The 23,226-nt window shown below is 47.8% G+C and overlaps 1 protein-coding gene across 1 annotated transcript in view; it reads left to right on the forward strand.

Moving 5' to 3' along the window:
- The first annotated feature begins 18,332 nt into the window (after positions 1-18,332).
- LOC126528028 (peroxidase-like) overlaps positions 18,333-23,226 on the forward strand; it is a 31,201-nt gene continuing 26,307 nt past the window's right edge. Inside the window, exons 1-2 of the mRNA XM_050175877.3 lie at positions 18,333-18,426; positions 21,090-21,403. Of these exons, the coding sequence (XP_050031834.1) occupies positions 21,387-21,403 (17 nt within the window). The 5' untranslated portion in view covers positions 18,333-18,426; positions 21,090-21,386. The remainder of the gene's footprint in view (positions 18,427-21,089; positions 21,404-23,226) is intronic.

Raw genomic sequence — 23,226 nt, forward strand, 5'->3', positions numbered from 1 at the left:
TGGCCTGCCTGCAGGCAATCATATGAGCGGAACCTGAATCCGTTCTCCACACATATGCATACATACAGCTCTTGTTCCCCGTTCTTGTAGCTATAGGCCATGCCGAGCGGGTTGCTTAAAGGTGTACAGGTCAGGCTAATGTGTTGCGGAAGTAGCAACAAGAGGCCGCAAAGAAGAGCAGTGGGTGTATCGTAGAGGGAATCCGGATTAGCATACACGCTGAAGCCCGCGGCGCTCCGTAACGTGCATAGTAATCTATCTCCACATGGGCGTTTCCGAAACTTCTCAGCCACACGTATTCACATGCGCTACCGCGTCGTTTGGAATAGAAAGCCGATGGCCTCCAGATCACTGGAGCAGGCGCCTTGCACGGCCGCAGTTTCATTAACGGCTTCCCTCTTCCATTGGCGGAAGTTTGTTCAGTACCGCGCTGGGCCTTGTCTCGAATTGCATGGGCCCACCGCTAGGCTGTACGCACGGGACGCTGATAGTAAGGTCGAGCAGGCTTTGTTCAGCAGACTCTTTTCCTAAAGCTGCGTGAGAAGACCGCCTTGAAGGTTCACTGGCTCGTCATCCGAGCAGGAGCGCCCGCGTTGCGATGTTAGTCCTGCAGTTGTTTCGTGATCGAAAGCTAGCTGCCTTGCAGCTTGTAAACATATATATATATAGTTTGAAAATTGAAGCCACTGTGCGTGTGATGGAAACTACGCGTATATACCACCGCCCACGCGTTGTCATTCTATGACGGATCATTTTACTCCTTCCACTTGTCAAATTGGTGACTTGGCTTGCCAGCGCCAACATACACACTTGTCACACTCAACGTCACCTATAGTCACAGTTCTATGGTGCAGGCGTCCTTCAATTATTATTCAGTGTGCGCAGCAGCAGGAAACGTAAAGAGACAGGACGGCTCATGATTTAGGACAGCGGATAAGATAAGGTTAAAAGCCACGCAAGTTTGTGCATTGTTGACATTTTGTAAAGGCATGGAAGAACCTATAGGCGGCGGCTTACAGCCCTGGCACCTAACAGTACACCATAACATGTTGCCGAGGTTTATATCCTTCCTGGGAATGAATTTTTCACCACGCGTTGATTGGCTACGCCAGCGCATGAAAGATGCGGCGAACGGAGCGATGTAGACCTCCCGTCGACGTGGCTTCCTCGCCCCATGTTTTCGAAAGGTTGCGGCATGCGTTCAAAGGGCGCCTGCCAATTTAGTGATTCGTCGCGGTGAAAGTCGCATCACGCGAAATTGCAGCGCAACTCCGAAAGTGATCAAACCTCCCGTAGTTAGCAGCTACTGAACAAACTCATGAATGGCCTACCTTCCTGAGTCAACTAGCGCACAGCCTTAAACCTACTTCAAAATCCAGATTGAAGCTCGATAAACTTTACACAAAGTTTACAGGAACGTTCTTAAAAACCATGAAGCGATGTTTCATTCGTGGGTCGTTTCAGCAAATCGATTACTAATGCATAATTAGTATACTCATTAATTTTTACTCAGTAAAATTTTTTTTGGTACTAATGTGGCTCTCCGGAACGAGAAGTGAAACTCGGAAAGCCTTCTTCTTTCTTTAAAGTTTTGTGTAATGTGGAATGGCCGTTTGGGCTTTCAGACGCTAAACAACGGTCGGCATAAAAGCCCACGGAAAGATGGCGTGAGGGCGGGAAGATGGGAGGGAGGTCACATAACGCCTAATGTCCCCAACACGAAGGATTAAACTTCCTGCCTCTTCCGTTGAACGCGCTCACTGTGTCCCTCCCGTGCCACTCTCGCCTTCGAAGACGGGTCAGCCAAGAAGACCCTTCTCTGTTACTTCCTCCGGGTCACGCGGAAGTTACCCCGCGTCGCGCGACACCACGACAGACGATGCGGCAGCGGCAACAAAGCATATATGTAAAAAAAAAAGCGCCGGTGACAATAGCGACGACCCCAGAGTGAATCCGAGAGTGACTGACAAAGAGAGAGAGAGAGAGAGAGAGAGAGAGAGAGAAAGAGCGAAAGGGAGGGACAGGCGTGGAGAACTGTGACATAAGACACGGCTGACGGCTCTTGCGTCCTCTTTCCTCGACATTTCTACGTCTCTTTTTTTTATTTATTTACTTCCTTCCTCTTACCCGGCATCACACGAGGCGTTTTCAAGGGCTTTTCCCAGTGAAGCGTCCCACGCTCCACCCAAGCGAGTTCCGCGAGCTCTTCCTTCCGGTGGGAAAGCGTTTGATGGGAAAGGGCTACCGCTACACCACGACGACGCCACCTAGAGTCGCGTGTCGTCGCGCAGAGCGGCCTGACGAGGGTTCGTGCGTAGACAGCGCGCGGAAATGGGTCGGAAGCTATTGGGCACGTTTTGCTATAGAATGCCGAGGCACCTCATTCAAGCGGTAGATGCGGACGTAATTTGCCCGGTTTTTTAATATGACCGCGTGGTAATGTACTTCAATGAGATCTGCCGGGATATATATATATATATATATATATATATATATATATATATATATATATATATATATATATATATATATATATATCCCTTAAGGGATAAGAAAAGAGCAGGTTGGGTGAGCGAACAAACGCGAGTTACTGACATCTTAGTTGAAATCAAGAAAAAGAAATGGGCATGGGCAGGACATGTAATGAGGAGGGAAGATAACCGATGGTCATTGAGGGTTACGGACTGGATTCCAAGGGAAGGAAAGCGTAGCAGGGGGTGGCAGAAAGTTAGGTGGGCGGATGAGATTAACAAGTTTGCAGGGACAACATGGCCACAATTAGTACATGACCGGGGTAGTTGGAGAAGTATGGGAGGCCTTTGCCCTGCCGTGGGCGTAACCAGGTTGATGATTATATATATATAATCTCTTAGAGGAATAATATCCAATGACCGTTTGGAATACATGCCTATTGCCTATATAATAAAGGTTGTCGAATAACATCGGTTAGAGCTCCATTTCATTCCATCACCTTCTGGACCCCATTCGGAGTATTACAAAAGATATAAAAAAAGGCAGGTGACAAGGAAATTTATTGACCCGTAGGCACGCTTACAACTGTTGTATGAAAGAAAAGTACAATATAAATTACATCACATGTAATGCATCATACTTGATGTAAACAAAACAGATTAACAAATAAAATAATAAATGGTGTCTACTTGACACTGGCTTTGCCGCACACAACTACAACAACAACAACAACAAAACTCATTACCGCATCCACGCAAAAGCATTATTGTCGGCCTCGAATTTATGAAAGGTACCCGAGGCACATACAGATACAGTCTGAACTCAGACAACAGAATTGAGCATTATTCTGGCTGTAGAAAGACTTTGCCACGGGAGACGGTTATGTACCGCGTAGACCAGCGGCGAAGAAACTCGGCTTCACCGAGTTTGAACAACTGGTGCTGAGAAATTCAAGTTTTAACAGTTTCCAGAAATTCTGAATGGCATGGTGCTGTCTGTCTATACATACTACCACCACGGAAGCGCTGGTTAACAAACCTGTTCTCTACAGCGCTACGCAATGAAACGACAAACGCTACCTAAATATTCTACCTGCAACAAATTTACGCCGTCGAGCGCAGTATTCCTTAATTACGTAAATCGATTTATCGAAGCTTTTGCCTGTATTCGCTTAAATTCGCAGTCGTTGTCGATGGTTCTCGCACAACCTTTCGTTTTTTTTCTTCCTAATTTCACTATTTTGCTTGTCTTGTAAAAAAAAAAAAGTTCTGCGAGTACTCAATGCACGAGAAGCAAGGCGCCACAGGCTACGCCTTGTCACTTTCCAGAAGAAAAGAAAAAAAGTCACGTACTTACGAATTACGCGGTGAAAAACTACAAAATTTCGTGAACAAATGAGTAAGCATATAAATGCACAAACGCTGAATGTATACTGTATAAATTCTTTGTAATACTATTTTTTTTTTTTCGCTGTCAAGGAAAGACTCAGTCGAAAGGGGAAAATGAAAGAGCGTGCTGACTTCTTCCAAGGCGGGATGCATATATACATCATCTATCCACTAATACATGAATGTAGAACCACGAATATAGGACGCCTACGGGAGCCCACGCCGCAACTGTGCGCTTACATTAGTCGAGTGCGCAGACACGAAATAAAGGATTTTCTTATCTAGTAGAGAGTGGAAATATTGACACGTATACTAATCTTTATCGGGCGACCACGTTTCGCCGCCTAACAAATGTTATCGCACAGTGCGGGACGCGCCTGCATGTATCCGAAGTTTCTGGAAAGTTTTTGATGCTTCTACCCGCTGTCGGTTGTCGCCGGACCTTGTGTTATCTGATTTCATCGCCTGACGCAAATGGTGTAGAACTTTGTGGAAGGCGCGCGGGTCCCAACGATTCGTCTGGAACGTTCGACGACTGCGGTATAAAAGCCGACGCGCTTGACCCGCAGATCAGATTTTCGACGATCGCCGACCGTGTTCGCCGCTATCGTTGTGCTATAAGTGTAGCCTGCCTTGTGGGCACAGGTTCGCCCACTAAAAGTCAGTTTTGTCGTTCACAGTATTGCTACTGTGTTCTTCAACGTCACCACCACGTGACAATATGTTTAAGTGAATTTAAGCTGCAGTGCACTTAATGTGACCAGATTCCTCGGACGCCGGAGTGGGACGGAAGCGAGAGCGAAGGGGGAGAAGCGCTGTAAATAGAAATGAGATCCAAGCTTCCTTCCTTTTTTATGTGAAGGGAAATCACCTTCCAAGCTCATTATGGTAAATTTTCGCTTGCGTTTCGGCATTATTCTATGCGCTTCCAACATCACATATGATGCAGGACCATGGTCCTGTGCATGGTCAGTGCGTTCTGGCTTGACTGTGGCTCGTTGGCCAACGCTTTCAGAAGTTCATTCTAGCTCGATCGAGAAAACGTACGAGCCGTAACTGCCCGTGCGTTCCAGGAGGGCTGCGATCTTGTAACAATCCAAAGCGAGAGAACTGGTCGCTTGCCCTAACGTGATTGATAGCTGACTGCGCTTGCGTTAAAGGTACACCTCCGTCAAGGTTGCCCTGTTATTCGTGGCGCGTGGTTAGTATACTGACGTCAGCTTTTCTGCTCGTGACAGGACCAACGTGCTGACGGCAGCAATCGGGGCGGGAAGCGATATGACGATTCCGTTCCAATTTCATCCCTATCCCGCTTTTCGTAGCCGGCTGTAGCGGCACCCCGTTTCCGTGACTACCATATAATAAGGAACCAGCAGTCGTTTCCACAAAGGACTGATTTGCAGCGTTGGATGATAAGGAAAAAAAAATCGGGTGGGACTAATGCTCACACCATATTTACCTGCCCCCGCTGAAGCACGTGCAAATTGAATAAAACTTGGCACTTCGAAGATGATAATGTCGCAGATAGATAGATAGATAGATAGATAGATAGATAGATAGATAGATAGATAGATAGATAGATAGATAGATAGATAGATAGATAGATAGATAGATAGATAGATAGATAGATAGATAGATAGATAGATAGATAGATAGATAGATAGATAGATAGATAGATAGATAGATAGATAGATAGATAGATAGATAGATAGATAGATAGATAGATAGATAGATAGATAGATAACACGGTGTTCAGGTGTGCTAGAGATGAGGACGAACCGGAACATTCATCACTGCCTGACGCGGCGATCACTCAGGCCGCTAGCCTTCATAAGAACACCACAGAAGCACTCTTATGACTTACCTCTGCTGCGGTATCTTGCTCTCAGAGAAAAGTCTTCGATCCAGATGGCAAGGGTGGGTGAGAAGGGCTGGTCGTTGCTCTTCTAGGGAAGCGCAGTCACACACAGTGGGTGTTCCATTGTTTCTTCGGGCCACAAACCGGCGTTGCAGTCAGCGCTGCCGGCCATTACACTCGAGGATGAGTAACCGCTCGTAAATACAACGCCCTCAGGCGCAAGCGACAGAGCAGAGTTGCTTCTTATCGGGAAGACCAGGTAACGAGTTCGGTCGCAACGAGCAGTCGAGCGCGAGTGCAAGTGATGAATCGACAAGATTAGGCGAACACCGCAGCATGAAGGTCACATGACTGGCTTGTTTGTTGCACTGCCGTGTAGCATCCGGTTTTTTTAAAAAAAATGAAGAAAGCAGTTGAACCATAGTGGGGCTCTTTTGTGGGTAGCACGGGCAGCTCTGTCGGCACAGTCATTAGAAACGTTTACATGAACGAGACATTATCTCGCCACATTTTTTCAGCGCATGGCGGTAATCACTATGCGACAGCATTGATATCCTGCGCCTATAGGAGAACACACGACGGCAGCCGCCGTCTCTATCCCTCAACGCGATACGCCAACGTGTACAGTGCTCACGGATTGAAATAGGACACGGGGCATTTAGTACAACCCTACATATGTGCAAAGTACGCGAGAGCACAATGTCATGTCGCTAGGAATTTGGTCACCAAAGGTGACGAGGGCTCCGATGTAAGTGTACGCGCCAGAATTACGTCGATGTGACACAAACTGCAGCCGGTTGAAGCGAAAGTATGCGCATTACTTAGCCCTAAATTGACGCGTTTCATTCCGTGAGCACTGTACATGCCCCGCGCGAGATGGCTTGCCCCGTCTCGAACTATACTCTCTCCGGTCGCATCAATGCGATTCGCCTTCCTAGCGCTTTGCAGCCGCTCGCATGAATGTGACGCGCTAGAAATGTGACGCGACGCGACGCTTAATTGTCACGATCATGTAAATGCCGCTCCTGCCGGAGATACCCCACTGACTTGGCACAGGCACTGAAACACGGTGTTGCGACCTTTACCGATAGCTTAAGCTGGCGTGTATATCTGACAGGAGTAATAATCCGCTAAGAGTTTCAAGGTGGTATCTTGCTCGAAGGACACACTATAACACATGCCTGCCCCCGCTGAAACCCCCGTGCAAAATGAATAAAACTTGGCACTTCGAGGATGATAATGTCACTTATAGATAGATAGATAGATAGATAGATAGATAGATAGATAGATAGATAGATAGATAGATAGATAGATAGATAGATAGATAGATAGATAGATAGATAGATAGATAGATAGATAGATAGATAGATAGATACCGACATGAATTATGTGGCCTTCAGCACTATAGACCATTGGCTGCAGCATTGTGCTGGTCAGCGCGAGGTCGTGGGCGCGACTGCGGCCGCATTTCGAGCGAGGCGAAGTGCAAAAAAAAAAAAGAAAAGTTGTTGTACTTAGAGTTAGGTGCACGGTGAAGAACAGATGTCTAACATGTCTAACAAGATGTCTAACAGAATGTCTAGCTCTGATTTCCCGCTCAACGTCATCGACGACTGAGCAGAGCTTATGTGCCAAACTGCGAAGCAGTGACGCTCATTGGCGCATGGGACGCGCCCAGAAACGGGGCATTATGCTCAGACTCGAACTCGGCGCTCGGACTTTCGTGCAAATGGAGGCGAAGAAACTAACAGAGCTACACTATTGTTGTGTACGCGTGTTAATCACTATATAGTGCAGAGATTTGTGGCCATGTTGCACTGCATGCCTCACCGACTCATCGGAAAGTGACAGGCATACCACATGAAAAAAACAAAAAGAACTATCCAATGCATTCATTGCGGAAAATTTTGCGCACCTCTGAACGAGGACATCAAGAAAAAGGACAAAAAGACTGCGCTGGTCTTTGTGTCCTTTTCTTGTCTTCGTTCAGTGCGCACAAAACTTTCCACTATGAAGTCAAACCAACTAGTCTGCCTTTCAGTTTTATCGATCCAATGAACGCACACAGAAACTTGTTCATAGTTACCCTGCTCAGTCAAAACACAGAGAAGATTTTGAACAAACTTTCCACGCCATTTATCTTAGACAATATGACTCGATGATGCAGCGAGAGTGACTAATTTTCTATGCAGTAGACCCATGAGCTTAAAATCCAGGCTTTCTAATAATTTATTGTGATAGCTTGGAAATTTTCTTTCACCGACTTCATAGGTTTTACCATCACAAAGCACCGCGTACGCATAAAATTCTGTGCGCTGTATCGTATTTATTTATTTATTTACTTATTTATTTATTTATTTATTTATTTCAAGAGTACTACCAGCCTCTGATTAGAGGCCTTAAGCTAGTGGCACCAGATAAGCGCCTCTCGCATGAGTGCTAACTATATCTTACGCTCCGCCGAGTCGAGATTCATGTATCAATTCAGAAATCTAAGGAATCATTTACTTCTTCTAGGCATTATTCTTCTGCCGTTACCTTCTGTATTGCAGAATTTTTTTTCTCTCTCTCTCTCTGTCACTATTTGTGACGTGTGACCTAGGTTAACGTTACTGGCAGCCCGCATGTGTCGGTTAATTTTGTTAACTTCGCTAACTCTTCCGTTTAACCCAGCCGTTAGGTTTAACATCATGTGGTCTGCTATCCGTTTGTTTATTTTTCACTCGCCTAATCTTTCAGTGGGTTTAACTAGCTTTTCCTTTTTCTTTTTTTTTTTTGCACGATATCCAATCGCGTATAAAGCCTTGGCCCCAATTTGGAAGTAGAATGGAACGCGGGAGGAAGCAGGTGACGTCAGCTTATCCGGCCCGATCCCCGAGTTAACCGTATTCCAGTATAGCACCTACGCACGCGACGGCTGGGCGCAGTAGCCAAGAATTCAAATCTGTTTTTAAGTGAAGTTGCGCAATGGCGTTGCCGGGATAGAAGTCCATACCTGATGCGCAGCACCTGGTATAGCAGGGAACGCCATCCGAGCTCCTTCCAGGCCTAATTCTCACGCTTGGCAAAGTGCCGGGGGGAAGCGCTCGCAACACCGGAATGCACTTTCGCAAATCTGTGCGAAGCAGCAGCTTGCGTTTGCACAGCGCGCACCGAGGCCACCGCTTCCCACCGTGTCGTAATTGTGGCATCCAAGAAGAAGAAGGAAAAAAACAAGAATGGATAAAGGGAAAGCCCCTCAAGAACAGTCCATCATTGCGGCCAAAAGACGACGGGAAAGGAAAGCTCCGTCGGTGCTCGATTTTGAGTGAATGTGTCTCTGAAACAAAAAAAGAAAAAAAGAATGAAGGCAAAAGGGGACACCGATACCAACACGTCGACGTTACACATATCGGAATCCACGGAATGAAAGTAACATGACCCCGAACGTCTTTCGGTGAAAGTCGCTGAAAGAAACGAGGAAAAATAAAGTGCCCGTAAAAGAAAGAGAGAAAAAGGAAATACACACCCGATATCAGTACGCCGATACTTCGGAATCTGTGGAATGAAAGGGACATGACCCAGAACGTCTTTCGGCAATCAGAACAAACTTCCAAAGGCAGCCGGATCATCGACGGGCGGCCTTCGCGGCCGCTTTCAAAAAAATTTATCCTCCCACGGTTCCGAGTGGGCGAGGCTTACGTATCTCCGAAGCGTGCCACCGCACCTTCGTCTCCGATAATCCGCTTGAAGCACGGAGCAATTCGATCGCAGCGGCTTCGTGCTCCACGAAGCAACAACCCTGTATCGTTTAAGCGCTACCGCTCATTATCTGCGCACACGGTCCAAATAATCTCTTCCGACACAGCACTCGCCTTTCTTTTTTTTTCTTTCTTTCTCCCAATCGATTGCGACAGTCTAAAAGACGAAGGCGAGCTTTCTTCCAGTTGCTCCAAATTCGGAGCCCCACGCGCACTTTTCGGCAGAGTGGGCCGCAAATCACTCGTCCGACGGGTCCGTTGCCGCGCGGACGGTCATCACGGTTCCGTCGAGCGGCATGACCCCCCCCCCCCCCCCTCTCGCTTTCACTAGCACTACAGAACAAACAAGAGCCTATACACTTCCCCTCCCATGCAGCCAGGACCAAGCAGAAAACCTCCATTCCTCCCCTCTCCTTTCTCTCGACCTTCTCTCCCCCCCCCCCTCCTATTGGAATCGATGTTCCCGCGTAGACAGCCCGAGTGTGCGTCCATAATTGACAGTGTCTCCGTGTCTCCCTTATCCGGAGAAGCTGTGTCCGCGGTCACTGCCCTGTTATCTATCTAGGAGGTGCCCCCTCACGTTTCCGCACCAACCCGCAGCTCTATATAAATGCACCTATATAACATCACCCGCTTTATCTGTCGTATACTCGCCCGCGGAATCACATTGCGAGGCACGGGAATGACATGCGGGTGGGCGCGCGTTGACTGCTCGCGTTTGCGCTGGCGCGGTGGGCATGTCACTCTGTAGTACGTTTTAGTTCCGTGCAGCAGCTAGTTCACCTAGGTTCGGCTGCCCTATCTTTGTACCGTATTTTGCGGCCTTTAGTGCGCACGCGTTTTGTTATTCTGCAGAAACGAGCTTCGCTGAGAATAACAAGCCCTCTCTTTCTTTTGTTAGTGGTCACAGCCCCGTTGCATGATATATGACTAAAAATTGACGAGGCTGGTGGGGGATCAACTTTTAAAAATTGAGGTGCAAGTTTGATCAACTTTTGAAGTTCTAGAAGCTGGTGATGGAATCGCCGTGGTCGGTGCTGCTCGTGCTGTTTGTAATTACGCTGCGAGCTGGAAACTGAAGGTGGAGAGGTGCGATCGTGCTAGGGAGAAAAATAACAAACAAACAAAAAAGAACGTTGAAGTGTTCTGCAACTCTAGATCAACCTGAAAAGCTTTTTTTTTTCTTTTGGTGGAATTTAAGAAACGGACGACTGAGGGGATGCGGTGAAAGGCAATCTGTACGGCAATAATTCCGGGCCAAGTGCTGATTCAGCGATCGTTCTAACATAATATTTTTTTTGTCTCACTTTTCCTTTCTGCGCCGTTGCCGTCACGGGTTCAGCGTGCGCGCGGGTCTCTCGACGCGAACGCCATGGCTTCCGGCAGCGAAATGCTGGCGCTTCTCAAACACAAGCGCACGGGATATTCATTATCACCGACACATCGCGCAAGAGTCTGATAGACATGCTAATAAATTTCGCCGCTTGTTTTAAGGATGCTAAGGGCCCCAGGATTGTGCCATCCGCTTCTCGAAGCCACACGTTTATCAGGGGACGTTGATAAAGTGTAAGCTGAACAAGAAAGATATGGAGCTTTTCTTTAGTTTCTTTATCTACAGTTTGGCGTGATGGTTATTTGCTGATACTCTCTGAATGGCATTGCCTAAGCATAGAGTCGAACGCCTTTATAGCGAAGTGCTTGAGGTCTCCGGGATCATTCGTTATACAGGTGACTTCGTTGTAAAGGCCGCGCACCACACCACTCATAGTAGGAGCGGGACAGAATTATTCCTTCGTTATACATGTCATTTCGTTATACAAGTAATTATGCTGTAGAGGCTCTCGCCTTATATCAAACAGTTGAATACCAACAGATCATTACTGAAAGTATTTTCTGACTGAAAAACTACAGCGTGCAAGATTTGATCTTTAGCTCGTGTTATGTTTAAGCCTGGTGAATCTTGACCTTATCTGATACTGGTAACCGGTATAGTGACTAGAATAACGAACAGACTCACTTACCTAATATCGGTGTGATGGTTAATTTCTGCTCGTCACTGACTGTACTTACCTCAGGATATGTCAAACTATTAAATAGCAGGAACTCATTCCTGAAAACTTTCTGGGACTGAATAACTGGAACGTGCAGACAGTTATTGCTGAAATACTGGATTCCATCTTTAGAATACATGTAATTTAAGCCTGGCGATCGAAACCTGACATCTTATGTTAAGTAACCAGAGGGGCCAAGAATAACAAACAACCTCACTTGCCTAATGTCTTTTATACGTCCAAGTTATCGCGTTATATTGAAGACCACGTGCGGACGCGATATGCTATTAGGCACGAAAATGAGCATTGCGAAATCTTGCTTTTCCCACCTCGAAACTTGGTTAGCCAGTCGGCAATCATAGTTGGGCGAGTCGGCTGACTGTAATGAGACATGTTGTGCGATGAATAGATATTGACAGGAAAAACAAAACAAAATAGGACGGGGTACACGTAAACCGCGATTGCGTGTTGTGTCATAGATTCTTCTTCCCACGTTTATTTATTTATTTCTTATTAAGCGCATAATATTTCATTTCTCATTAGTCTTAGAGGAGCTCATTTGTAAGAAGTGGCCGAGACCATTTGCATTCGCTTCTCCGGCTGCTGAAGAAAAAAAAAAAAGGCGGGGGGGGGGGGGCTGTCGCTTCACCGAACTATCTGGGTCAGCTTTATTTTCCCCCCTTTCTTTGCAGCTCCTCTATATTTAAACTACGCATGGAAATGAAACCTTTTCATTTGATTTGATTTCATTTCATTTGATTTCATAACGCACCTAGTAGTGGTTAGCTGGCCCGAGATCTAGCTTTGGGAGCGATTCACCGCTTCACGAGAGTCATTGCGTACTTGACGCCACAGAAGAGGAAAAGAAGTGAAGTAGCAAAAAAAAAAAAAAAAAAAAATCGTTCTCCCGGAGGCGTGGTGTGCGGCGAAGCCCCCTTCCCGGCGGTTTGTTGTCGTCGTCAATAGTCGGCAGCTACTGCATGCAGCGCTAAGAACCGGCGCCGATGCTTTTCTTTTTTTTTTTTTCTCTCTGCATCGACAGGCGGCTGTTATCGCACAGCGCGATTCAAGGACGCCATTCTGGGTCAATCAGCGGTGGGAATTGAAGAGGGGAAAGCAAGAAAGAAAGAAAGGGAAAACGCAACGCGTTCTAAAGCAAGAAAATCGATTCGACATCCAGTTTCAGGCTCGGCGTTCTGCTTTCGCACAGGTTTAGCAGGGAAAGAAGAGGAGGAAATGGAAGAAAGGGCAGCACACACACACCGGCGGTGCAAGTAGGGTGCCTAACTCTCGCTGCACTTGATCCCTCGCCTCTCTCTCCCCCGGTGTAATAGTAGCGCAGCGGTACACAACGGCGATCGCAGTATGCCGCGGCGCGCCTCGGCTAATTGCCGCACGACAAGACGCGTGAAGCACGGCCTGCTATAGATTTCCCTCTCTGTTTCAAGGCGAACGCGGCGGCGACGTTCAAATAAAGCGAGAACGCGAATGGACGCTCGCGGGGCACCGGAGAGAGAGAGAGAGAGAGCTGGGGGTGAGGGAACGCGGCTAATGCGGGCGAGAGAGAAAGTGAAACGATACGGTCTCCCTCGCACCACCCTCCTCCTCTGACATCGAACACCGGCCTCCGGAGAGAGAGAGAGAGAGAGAGAGATGGGGGTGAGGGAACGCGGCTAATGCAGGCGAGAGAAAGAAAGTGAAACTATACGGTCCCCCTCGCACCGCCCTCCTCCCCTGCCATCGAACACCGGCCTTCGCTCGCTTCTTCTACGCGGGGAGCCGACGTGGGCTTGCGCAACGTGTAACACAGCGGTGGTCAGTCGTTAATAGGCTGAAGTTTTATGTATACCACCTGCCTGTCGTTGCACTGTTCCCCGGCGGGAGAAGCAAAAGAAAAGAGATTACCCGTTGTATCGATTCGAGACGGGGACACGTAATATGGCACGCAGTAAAAGAGCGTGTCGCGGTATAGGGTTGATTACCTCGCAGCAGTAGGGCGGATAAGGCTGTTTTTTTTTCTCCTTTTTTTCCTTTTTTTTTTCATGCCGGTGTTCGACCCAGCGTTGCTAAGTTTATTTTTCGACGAAGTCGCCAGGTCGCGGCAACAAAGTTCTGTTTTTAGCAAAAAAAAAAGAAGAAGAAAAGAAGTGTAGCGAAGTGGTGATAAGGATTCCTTGCTCGAAATGTTTTTTTTTTTTATATATTTATATTGCTCGTAGGCGTCCTCTTTATTGTATTTAAATTCTAGTTTTAAATTTCCTACTTCAGTGCCGAGTCAACGGTCGGAAGGTGCGAAGAGAAACAGAAATTTCGAAAATTGCATCGGATCTCGAGATTGTGCTTTGCCCAGAAAAGCAGTTTTGATACGCTCACATGAGTCCTTAACGTGCTATGCGGTACTTCCTTAGAAGTAGCGACAGATGGAGGCACATTCATCTCTTTTGGGATCACATGAGGTGCGGGACACTGAAAGCCAAAATCCATCCAGGGCTTCCACCAGTCAAATTTATCGGCTATTTGCGTCACTGAAAGGATCACCAACGAAACGTCGCTGGATGTCTAAAAGTCTAAAGCTTGCTAAATTTATCGAATTTCTCGCTAAGTTATCGACACTGGCTCCAAGGAATGATGCCAGTTTGAAAGCACGGATGGAACACAACGGCTCGATTTCACTCCACTTGACCGACAGTGTTGTTGCTTGAAAAAAAAAAATATTTTTTAGAATTCCTTACCTTTTTTCGGCTGTCTCGTCGTGCTTTCTCTCTGACTCACCTCCCGTTTTCTGTTTTCACTAGTGCAATATTTAAGTCTCAACCGTGGCCTCCGAGATTCGTGGCCTCCGAGATTTCACCGGCCAGAGCGATCTCCGAGGCCACGTCTCAACCGGTACACATTAGTGTAGTTTCTCACATTTACTTCTTTGCACTCGCTTTTCGCTTCCCGATTTCGAATAGAAAGTAGCGGCAAAGGAGAAGACACTGTATCGTGGGTTATCGATTAGAATAGAAGTCGAAAGAACTTGAAAAAATAGGAAATAATAATAAGAAAGACACGAAAGAAATACCAGGAAAAACGAACCGTGGTAGATCTCTGCTTGCTCCTTTAAGCTCGTCCGGCGTCGCCAGCATACTAAGTAACCATGGTGTACAACACAACGTTCGCCTGGACTAACGCTTGTATCCGCCATATAGGTGTAAGCTGTAAGCATATGAGTGGATACCGCAGTTTCTGGACTATAAGCAGCCTGAGCTGTGCAGCCATATGAGTCGATTTCGCCAGAAAACAAATTTAGAAGAAAAAAAAAATAAGATTTTCTATGTGCCTCGCACCCATACATACCACACGTAAGAACTATACTTTCAAGTATGCGGCGAACTCGGCATTTGAATACGTAAATATGATGATTGAAACGCCCTCAATTCTCTATCCCGGTGCTGTGGTATACCGAGGTGGGCTAGCGTATAGTAGACTGCCACCACTGCATACCTGCTCTTTCAAAACACTTGACGCTTACCGAAGATAACAGCCAATCTCAAGTCTCGAGTCACGTCCGCAGTAAGAAAGGGAGAAAAAAATGCGCAGGTCTGACGCCTGTATTGGAACCGCGAGAACGCGAAGCTTTCGAGGCGTTTGCACGGACGTTGTTGCCTTTACTCTGATATCTGGCATTGTTTGCTGTATCCTTTGCTTTTTTTTTGTTTTTGCTTTCCGCTTTTTCGGCACCTCTGATGGTCTCGTATCACCACCACTCGGATTTCTGCCACAACGTTGTCCGTAAATACTTTCATGCGAACACGTTGCTCGGCGTGATTTATGCGTTAACAATAGCCAAACAAACCAGGAAGAGTATCTAAGGAAAGCTTGGTTATAAGAGGGGCAGTATTTGTAGTCTCTTTATCGTATAGTGGTGCCTTCTGTTCCACTGCGACAGGTATTGTGCTAAGCAAGAAAAGAGTTCAACCATATACACGTTGGAAAGCACGAAAAGTTCAGCACGAAAAGGACACATTGAGCTAGTTTAAGCTCTTGATGAGCCAGTTTTGCGAGCTGAGCTGTCATCTGCACGCACTTGTGCTAATCCAATCGATACCTCTGTCATTCTTCCTCCCCTTTTCTGCTCTTCTGCTGCCCTGCTGATTTATGTTCAGGTGTTGCCTGCGCTCCATAGACTGTTACGGTGACAGCCAACCGGCTTTCCACGTCGCTGTCAATTTCCGGGTTTCCGCCCTCAATCTTTGGCTTTCCGGCCTCGTTCTACGTTTTTTCACGCTATGGTAGCTGCCGTGATGATTCACTTCACTTGCGACTGTCGAGGGCTATAGCGTGAAAAGCGCGCGCACTCAGAAAAAAAAAAAAGAAAAAAAGGGACGAAAACGCACATACATGCTTGCAAACGCAGGCAGGCACGCAGAGTCTGAGTGCTTCTTACGGTGGCTTTGACACCGAACTGTTTGGCCCTCGGAGCCGACAGTATTTGTTTTTGGGCCCGTAACTTCCTACCTTTTCATCTCCCCAAAATCGACGACCTTGACTTCCCTAAGTGAACCTCGAGGAGGAACGCAGCACAGCCTTTGCCATACTACGGTGCACAATGCAATCGTAAGACAGCAACGAGGTGTAAAAGGAAGTTAGTGCGGCACAAGCACCTGTTCACTGTCCATACTATGTAGTTGCCTAAGGTTACGCAGATCTCCCCGGATTCATGTCTCTCTACTCCCGAAACTCCTCAGAGAATGTGTACGAATGAATGAATGAATGAATGAATGAATGAATGAATGAATGAATGAATGAATGAATGAATGAATGAATGAATGTATGAATGAATGAAGTGGCTGACCCTTGCCCCACTACCGCCCGAACCCTCAACCAGCGTACATCAACAACCGCGAAGCGGTCGCCCGCTTCCAGCATCGCTACTATCGACTCCCAGTCTCCCCCCGAGCCATTATCAAATCATCGATCGTGTGCAGGCACACAGGAACTGGCGCTTGGCTTCAAAATAGCGGGTGCAATGACCTCCGCCCGTCCAGCTCAATCGTGAGAAACAATGCACGAGACCCTACGAGACCCGATACACGAGGCCAAAGAACATAACGGGAGGCACTCTGAGCTACAGTCTCGCTCGGTGCGTTCTCCAGCAGTGACGTCCCAACGCAGGCAGTTCTGATCAGCGCTCAGTGTGCATCGGTTCGGCTCCGGTGCCCATCCGGCCAAGACGTGCCAGGTTAGATTTCCTCCTAGTGCCCGATTGCATCTCCATGTACCCGCTTTACGAAGTCTCCGTTCGCATTGTAATGATGCAAGTTTCTCGGGGGAAAAATCACAGGTATCATATTAAGTTCCAAGAGCCGTCACTTTAGTTTTAACCATCGCCTGGCAACGGGCCGGAGCTGTGATACTTCGCTGCCCGATTAACGCTCGCCGGCTACGTTGGATCTCCTGCGGCTTTCGAAGTATAACTTGATACTGCGGAAGCTTGGGCGAGTTGGTGATTCAATATCGACTTGTTTGCACAGCGCAAAAGAGGAGGACTGAAGGAAGCGCCTGTGTTGTGTTCTTCCTTCAGTCCTCGTCTTTTACGCTGTGCGAACATGTCGTCTTTCGAAGCGTGCATTTTTGTTGTCACAAAGCGTGAGATGGGGTGCAAGATGCGACGCGCGGCGTATATGCTTGAGCCCGGGTACCTCCTGCGCCCCACGCTAAGCGTTTACCTCGCCAGACTTTATACAGCCGGGCTTTCCTGTGGAAGCTGTGTTTTGCGTTAAAAAAATAGCTGGTGCGCCCGTTCACTTGGAAGGCTGAGGTCGGCGCGCTAAGAGCCGCGACACGTAAAATTTATTGGCCGTGTTTTCCTAGAGCCGCTTTACAGAGTACGTGTTGTCTGGTGTCGTTGGTCGTTAAACAAAACAAAAAAAAAAAAAATAACAGACACGAAAGGAACTCGCGTGTCGCCGTTGTTTACAGACGTGACCGTCGCCCGAGGGGCCTTCGGAGAAAAAAAAAAAAAAGAGAAACCTGTGATTTGGCGGGCGGTGCTCGCTTGTCAGTAGACGTATCTCGCCCTCCCTCTTTTTGTTTCCTTTCTTCTTTTCTTGATTTGTTGTCCAAGGTTACGCGCAAGCTGGACGCGTACGCACGTATTCACTTTCTTCGGGCACAGGCTGGAGCCTGCTAATCTCGTGCCGGCTATTTGCTCTGAATACCAGAGCGGAACCAAGGACCTCTACGGAAAAGGTTGAACAATCTTTCGTTTTCGCTGGAAACAGCGTAGCTATGACCCGCCGGGATAACAGTGCGTGCGCGCTCGTTTTTCAAATAATAGAATTTTCTAGAGCTCCTGGACGCGGTAAAAATCATTCGCTTTCTTTCTTTATTACGTTCCATAAGCGTGCAAAGGCCACCTGCGTTAATTTGCAAGCTAAGCATATAACAATGAATTTTCTTCCTCGCCTTGGTTATGTTCACGCAAAGTACTCGAGGTGAAAAAAGCTATTACGCTTGTTGTCTTTCTAGATACAGCTGAAATTAGTAAGCCCGTACTTTCTCTTCTCATTCAAATCGTATTGATTATACCGCGATCAGAGTTCACCTTACGTTCCTTGAGGCGTCTCACGCTGCAGTGTTTGTGCTGAAGCTACAGCGCTTGCTTTTCTGATGTCTTCGTGATTTCTCACGCCTGCCATTTTTTAAATACCACGAATTGCCACGGACTCTCACTCGTCCTTTTGTTGTTTTAAGCAATGTGCCGTTAATTTCGTGGAATGAAACGCTATCACTTTACAGGGTGACTTACAAACTCGCTTCCAACTCTGCTTGCAGGAAGGCCACCAAGTGAGGACACCCCGCGAGCGCTCGGCGGCTGACGAGTTGCTTCCGGAGAGGATCTCGGAGTCTCATGTCTGCCCACTTGGCACAAGGTATGTGCGTGGACACTATTTCTACCTCTCCCGTCCTGACAATGAAACTTACTCCTAGAGAAGAGCTATAGTGGGCGACAACCTAAGAATTATAAGGTTATATGTAAGCGCTGGCCACCTCAAACACAATTTGCGTGCGCCAGCCAATTAAGTTCGCTTGTTTACCTGACGTCAAACGCATCCATGTGTTTAAAGCAACCATTTTCAGCGTACAGATCGATTGAAGAAAAAAAAAGACAGCCCAAAAGAGACGAGGAAGAAAAGAAGACAGGAACAACCGAGGGGCGCTAACTGCTTCGAACTAAATTTTTATTTGAAAACCGTGACGTAGCGGACTCTCTCTATATCGCATCGGAACGGCAATCTCTTTGTCGGCAAATGCCTCAGACGGGCAGCTAATTAAGACACGTACCCTCGAATATCGCCGCTCAGAAGATTTCCAGTATCCCCAGTTGTACTCTATCTCCATTTCTAGCCTATTTCTAGATCGGTCTTTGCGTAGCTGATTTCAGGATGAAACCTGACTCTCTCGCACAAATTCTATGGATGATTCTGATCTCAAGACTCATCTAAAGACAACGTCGTAGCTTGAAACAAGTAGCTTCTATTTTTCAATCAGCCTAGCATTTGCATTAGGAAAGCAAAGTCGTTAAGCTGTGAGCGGACTGCAGCTAACTCGGTTGTTGTTTGTAATTGTTAGGTTGTCACCGACTATAGTTCTTTGAACTGCCGCTAGTAAACGCCGCGTCGTAATACCCGCTTGTAAGGACGGCCGTCCTATCACTGTAGAAAACTAGAAAAGGATTTAATGAAGGATTGAAAGGGCGGAGAATGAAAGGGCGTGTCTCTAGCCTGATGCTCCACACTGCGGTAAATGGAAAGGGAACAAGGCGGGAAACTAAAGAAGAGGATGCGGAGGGACGACCGAATAATACAACGGGATGAACGCCTGCTGTCGGACGCGGTATATGATCAGAGTTTCTGACAAGCAGCGCAAGGCGACGCGAACTATGCGCTCACATAAAAGCACACTAATTGTACACGCACACTACATGTGCGCCTGCAACTACGTAAAAGCGTCTGTAGACACAAATTATATATACATGTATCGTACAGTTTCAAAAAGCACAGCTTATAGTAATAAGTCAATGACAATGATTCGGCAAATCAAAGGTGCTCATACAGACCAGCTTCGCGCAAAAAAATCCTAAGGACGGTTTTTGCTAGCATGTAGCCAATTCCCGGCATCTTCCCAGGCACGCAGGAGAGTCTTCAGAAAGAGGCCGGGTGTCTGAAGACACAGTAGCCTTGAATGCGCTCTATAACACTGCAGCTGTGTAGTCCAGCAGTTGGCAGTTTTTAACCAAGTTAACAAGCACATGAGTAGCGCAGTCCGCAATGTAACCATTTACGGTATAATGCGAAGCTCAACTGAGAAAATGAATGCAGAGAGGCTCACATATGAACTGGCACAGTGTCGGCGCTTTGCGAATAGGCAACAGGAAAAGCGAAGTGAGATGGTAACAGGGCATTGATACTGTCACGTGATACGCGTTACTTGAACATGACGAAGGAAAAAAATCGACTAAGTCCTAGCGCAGGAAGCTCGCAAGAAAGAAGGTAGGGGGAGCGACGATTTGGCGATTTCTAGCGCACTCGAAAGATTACGAAAGGCGCTTAATAAAAAAACATTACCGAGACTAGAAGATCAATGGTACAGTAAAGAAATATAAAAAATATAAAACAAGACAAAAAAAACCCACCACGACATCCCATTTGGCGAAGCACTGAGTGACTGTCAGCGAAAGTTCTCGGTCCAAAGCGGGCAGTTACGTCTGTTAACTAACCTGCAGCTGCATAGTAATGTCGGTGCGGACAAATGCAATGAAAAGACAAAAAAAAAAAAAAAGAGAAGGAAAACTATTTCTTCGAGCTTAACCCACTCTACTCGGTGACCTACAGACCTAAATGAAAGCGCATTCCGCATTCCGCCACCTCCGTCCTTGAACTTCCGTAACGACCGTCCGAAGGAAGGCAAACAGCCATAACGAGAGAGAAAGGAACGCGCCTCGCGAAACGTTAAACTATCAGCCAAAGTCCTTTTCGTGACGCAAGAGCAACAATAAGAAAAGAAAATAAATTGCGCTGTAAGGGAACGTTCGGTTCGATCGGAGGGGGAAAGCAAGGCGAGAAGAGCAAGAGGAGGAGGAGGAGGAGGAGAGAGAGTAACGTCTTCGACGTCACGTACACATCTGGCAGACGAATTAGCGCGAAGCGGCCGGGTCGCTCCTGAAGTACGCAAGCGGATGTTCGTCTGGTCATCCTACGCAACGGGGTCGCGCGCGCGGTCGGGTCAAGCGTCTTCGACCCCGACCGGAGAGGGGCAGCTCGTATACACTAAGCCTAATGAGCGGTTGTATAGTATAGCGCATTAGTGCGTAGTATACCCGCCGCCGTTTTGAACGAGAGGGGGGAGGAAGAAGGTGTTTCCCAAACCCTGACGTCGAAGACGTGCCGAAGGGCTGCCAGAGGGCGCCTGGCACGAGTCCGCGGTCAGCGCGGAGAAGGCGTCAATATCGACGACCGTCACCTTCACCGCCGCCGACCGTCACTATACCGGATTGTCTTGGCCACGTGCACGCGGTTGTCCACTTAAAACGCAGGCACGCCGAGGGTCCGGCGGCCGAAGGAGACGCAACATCACAAGTCCGCCGGTGCGTCGGCGGGGACGACAACGAGCACTTTGCTTGCGCGAGAGGTGTGCGCGCCGGGCAGGCCTTGACCGTCGGTTCCTCAGCGCCCTTGACTCGCCGAGGGCGCGTATTCGACGCCCCAGCGGTAGCAGCAGCAGCAGCAGCAACAACAGCCGAGACCGCCGCCAGAACATCCTGGCATTGACGGGACCCGCCCGGGATCTTACGGACGCCTATTCACCGCCCGTCTACGCGAATTCCTCCGACATGTCGTCTGTTCCAGGGTGAGTGGCTCAGTTCCTCGCAGACGCGCTGCTTCTCGCTTCTGTTTTGTAACCCCTGCGCGTGTTTCGGTGCCTTCATTTCACTTTTGCGCAACGTGCTGCGCAACATTGCATGCGTAAGGTTCATACTAATTAATACAGGGATCGATAATAGCGGGAAAGAGGTATGGTTTATAAAGAAAGAGATCGAATTTGAAGGTGATCGAAGTTTGGGAACCCGTTGCGGTTAGTCATCACGTCGTCACGTTGCGGGTCTCTCACTAAATCGGCTACATGATCATGTCCAGTGTAGCGCTACCGTGCAATCAAATTCTCCTCGGGTTCAAGTCGTCTTCATTCCGGTACATATGCAGTTTGCTCGGCAGGGCTCAGCAGTTACGCGGTTTCCCGGCTAGTGGGACACACGGCGCGTATACGCCCATCGGGTCCACGCCTTTTCCTATCGACGCGATGTGAAGAAGCCCAGTAACTATAGTCTGGCGTGCGCCGCAGTATTTCCTGGCCTCCACGCGGCATTGCGTATCCATATATAGCCTACTTTGTTCCGAAGCGAAAGAAAAAAAGTTCAGTAACCTTTATGCGCGGTCCTAATTTGCGCTACATAATTGTCCTTTTGCGCACGACTACATGCAGCGTTGTTTATACGGTGTTCTCTTCATACTACGCTGTACACATCTCCGCTAGCGTGAGCAAAAGGTCACTTATGCGAAAAAAAAATTGACAGTCTATAGCAGAGCTAAAGAAACCACGGCGAGCGACGCTTGTGATCTCTTTCTGATATTTCGGTCCATGGCTGGCGCTAAAGTGAGATATGAATCAAAACCACCCACACTCCCAAACTTACACATTCCTTGCGAGCCATCTTCTTTTTCTTTTTCACGTGACAATGCGTACTGTCATAGGATCGTCAATATGTAGCTTGTAGCGCGCGGACTTTACATTGATTTGGCGACTTCCATCGGTGACCGGCCATCGAGGCAGCAGTCGCGACTTTCATCCGTCGAGGGCTTTTATTTATTTTTTTTTACTGTAGCTTACACGCACGAATTTAAGTCATCTCTCCAGCGAACATGCATTCGGGAAACGAGACAAATAAGTCCCAACGTTCAGGAGGCTCTGGGCACCGGAAATGGATAGCTGTTGCTCAATGCTTCAGGCCACAGGAAAGCATTTACTGCGTCAGCTCGATGCTCCTATGTTTTATGGTCCCCTGCAGGGCCTCGCACCCACGATGCAGTCATTAAACACAATTTTATGCCGCACACTACAGTTCCGGTATTATAAGAACTCCGTGGCACCAGGAAAGCGCGAACGGCCGCATACCCGGGTTCGAAAGGTCATTGCCGGTTATTCGAGGTTGCACGTTCATCATTGCCGGAGGCACCCTCCGTGGGCACGCGTACATCCGTGACTGCGACAAAGCTTCAAACAACCGTCTGTGTATACTTACGTGATAAAAGGCTTCCGTTGGACTCTTGAGCTTTCGGCGCAGCGCTGCCAATGCGAAAAATACTCTGGTCAATCAGACAACGCAGGAGACAAAACCGCCATTTGTTCACGCATTCGCGCGCCCTTCAAATTTCAGCTCACAGTCAGGGAACCGAATGTGCTGAATTCGAGTGCACAGCAACGTTAGCAAGCTTGATCCTCGCGTCACTGTTATACCCACATCTTAGTGCCACCTTTGACGCTGCTTTACCTTGGTTTTCGGTGGCCTTTTTTATGAGCCCACATCCGCCTTGACACCTTCCGTGAAATGGCGCAGTCGAGTGAGGAAATGGTTCGAACAGTTTCAGCGCGGATGGCACGGCGTCTCGAGTACG

Source organism: Dermacentor andersoni, chromosome 9, assembly GCF_023375885.2.
Source record: "Dermacentor andersoni chromosome 9, qqDerAnde1_hic_scaffold, whole genome shotgun sequence".
NCBI classification, from domain to species: Eukaryota; Metazoa; Arthropoda; class Arachnida; order Ixodida; family Ixodidae; genus Dermacentor; species Dermacentor andersoni.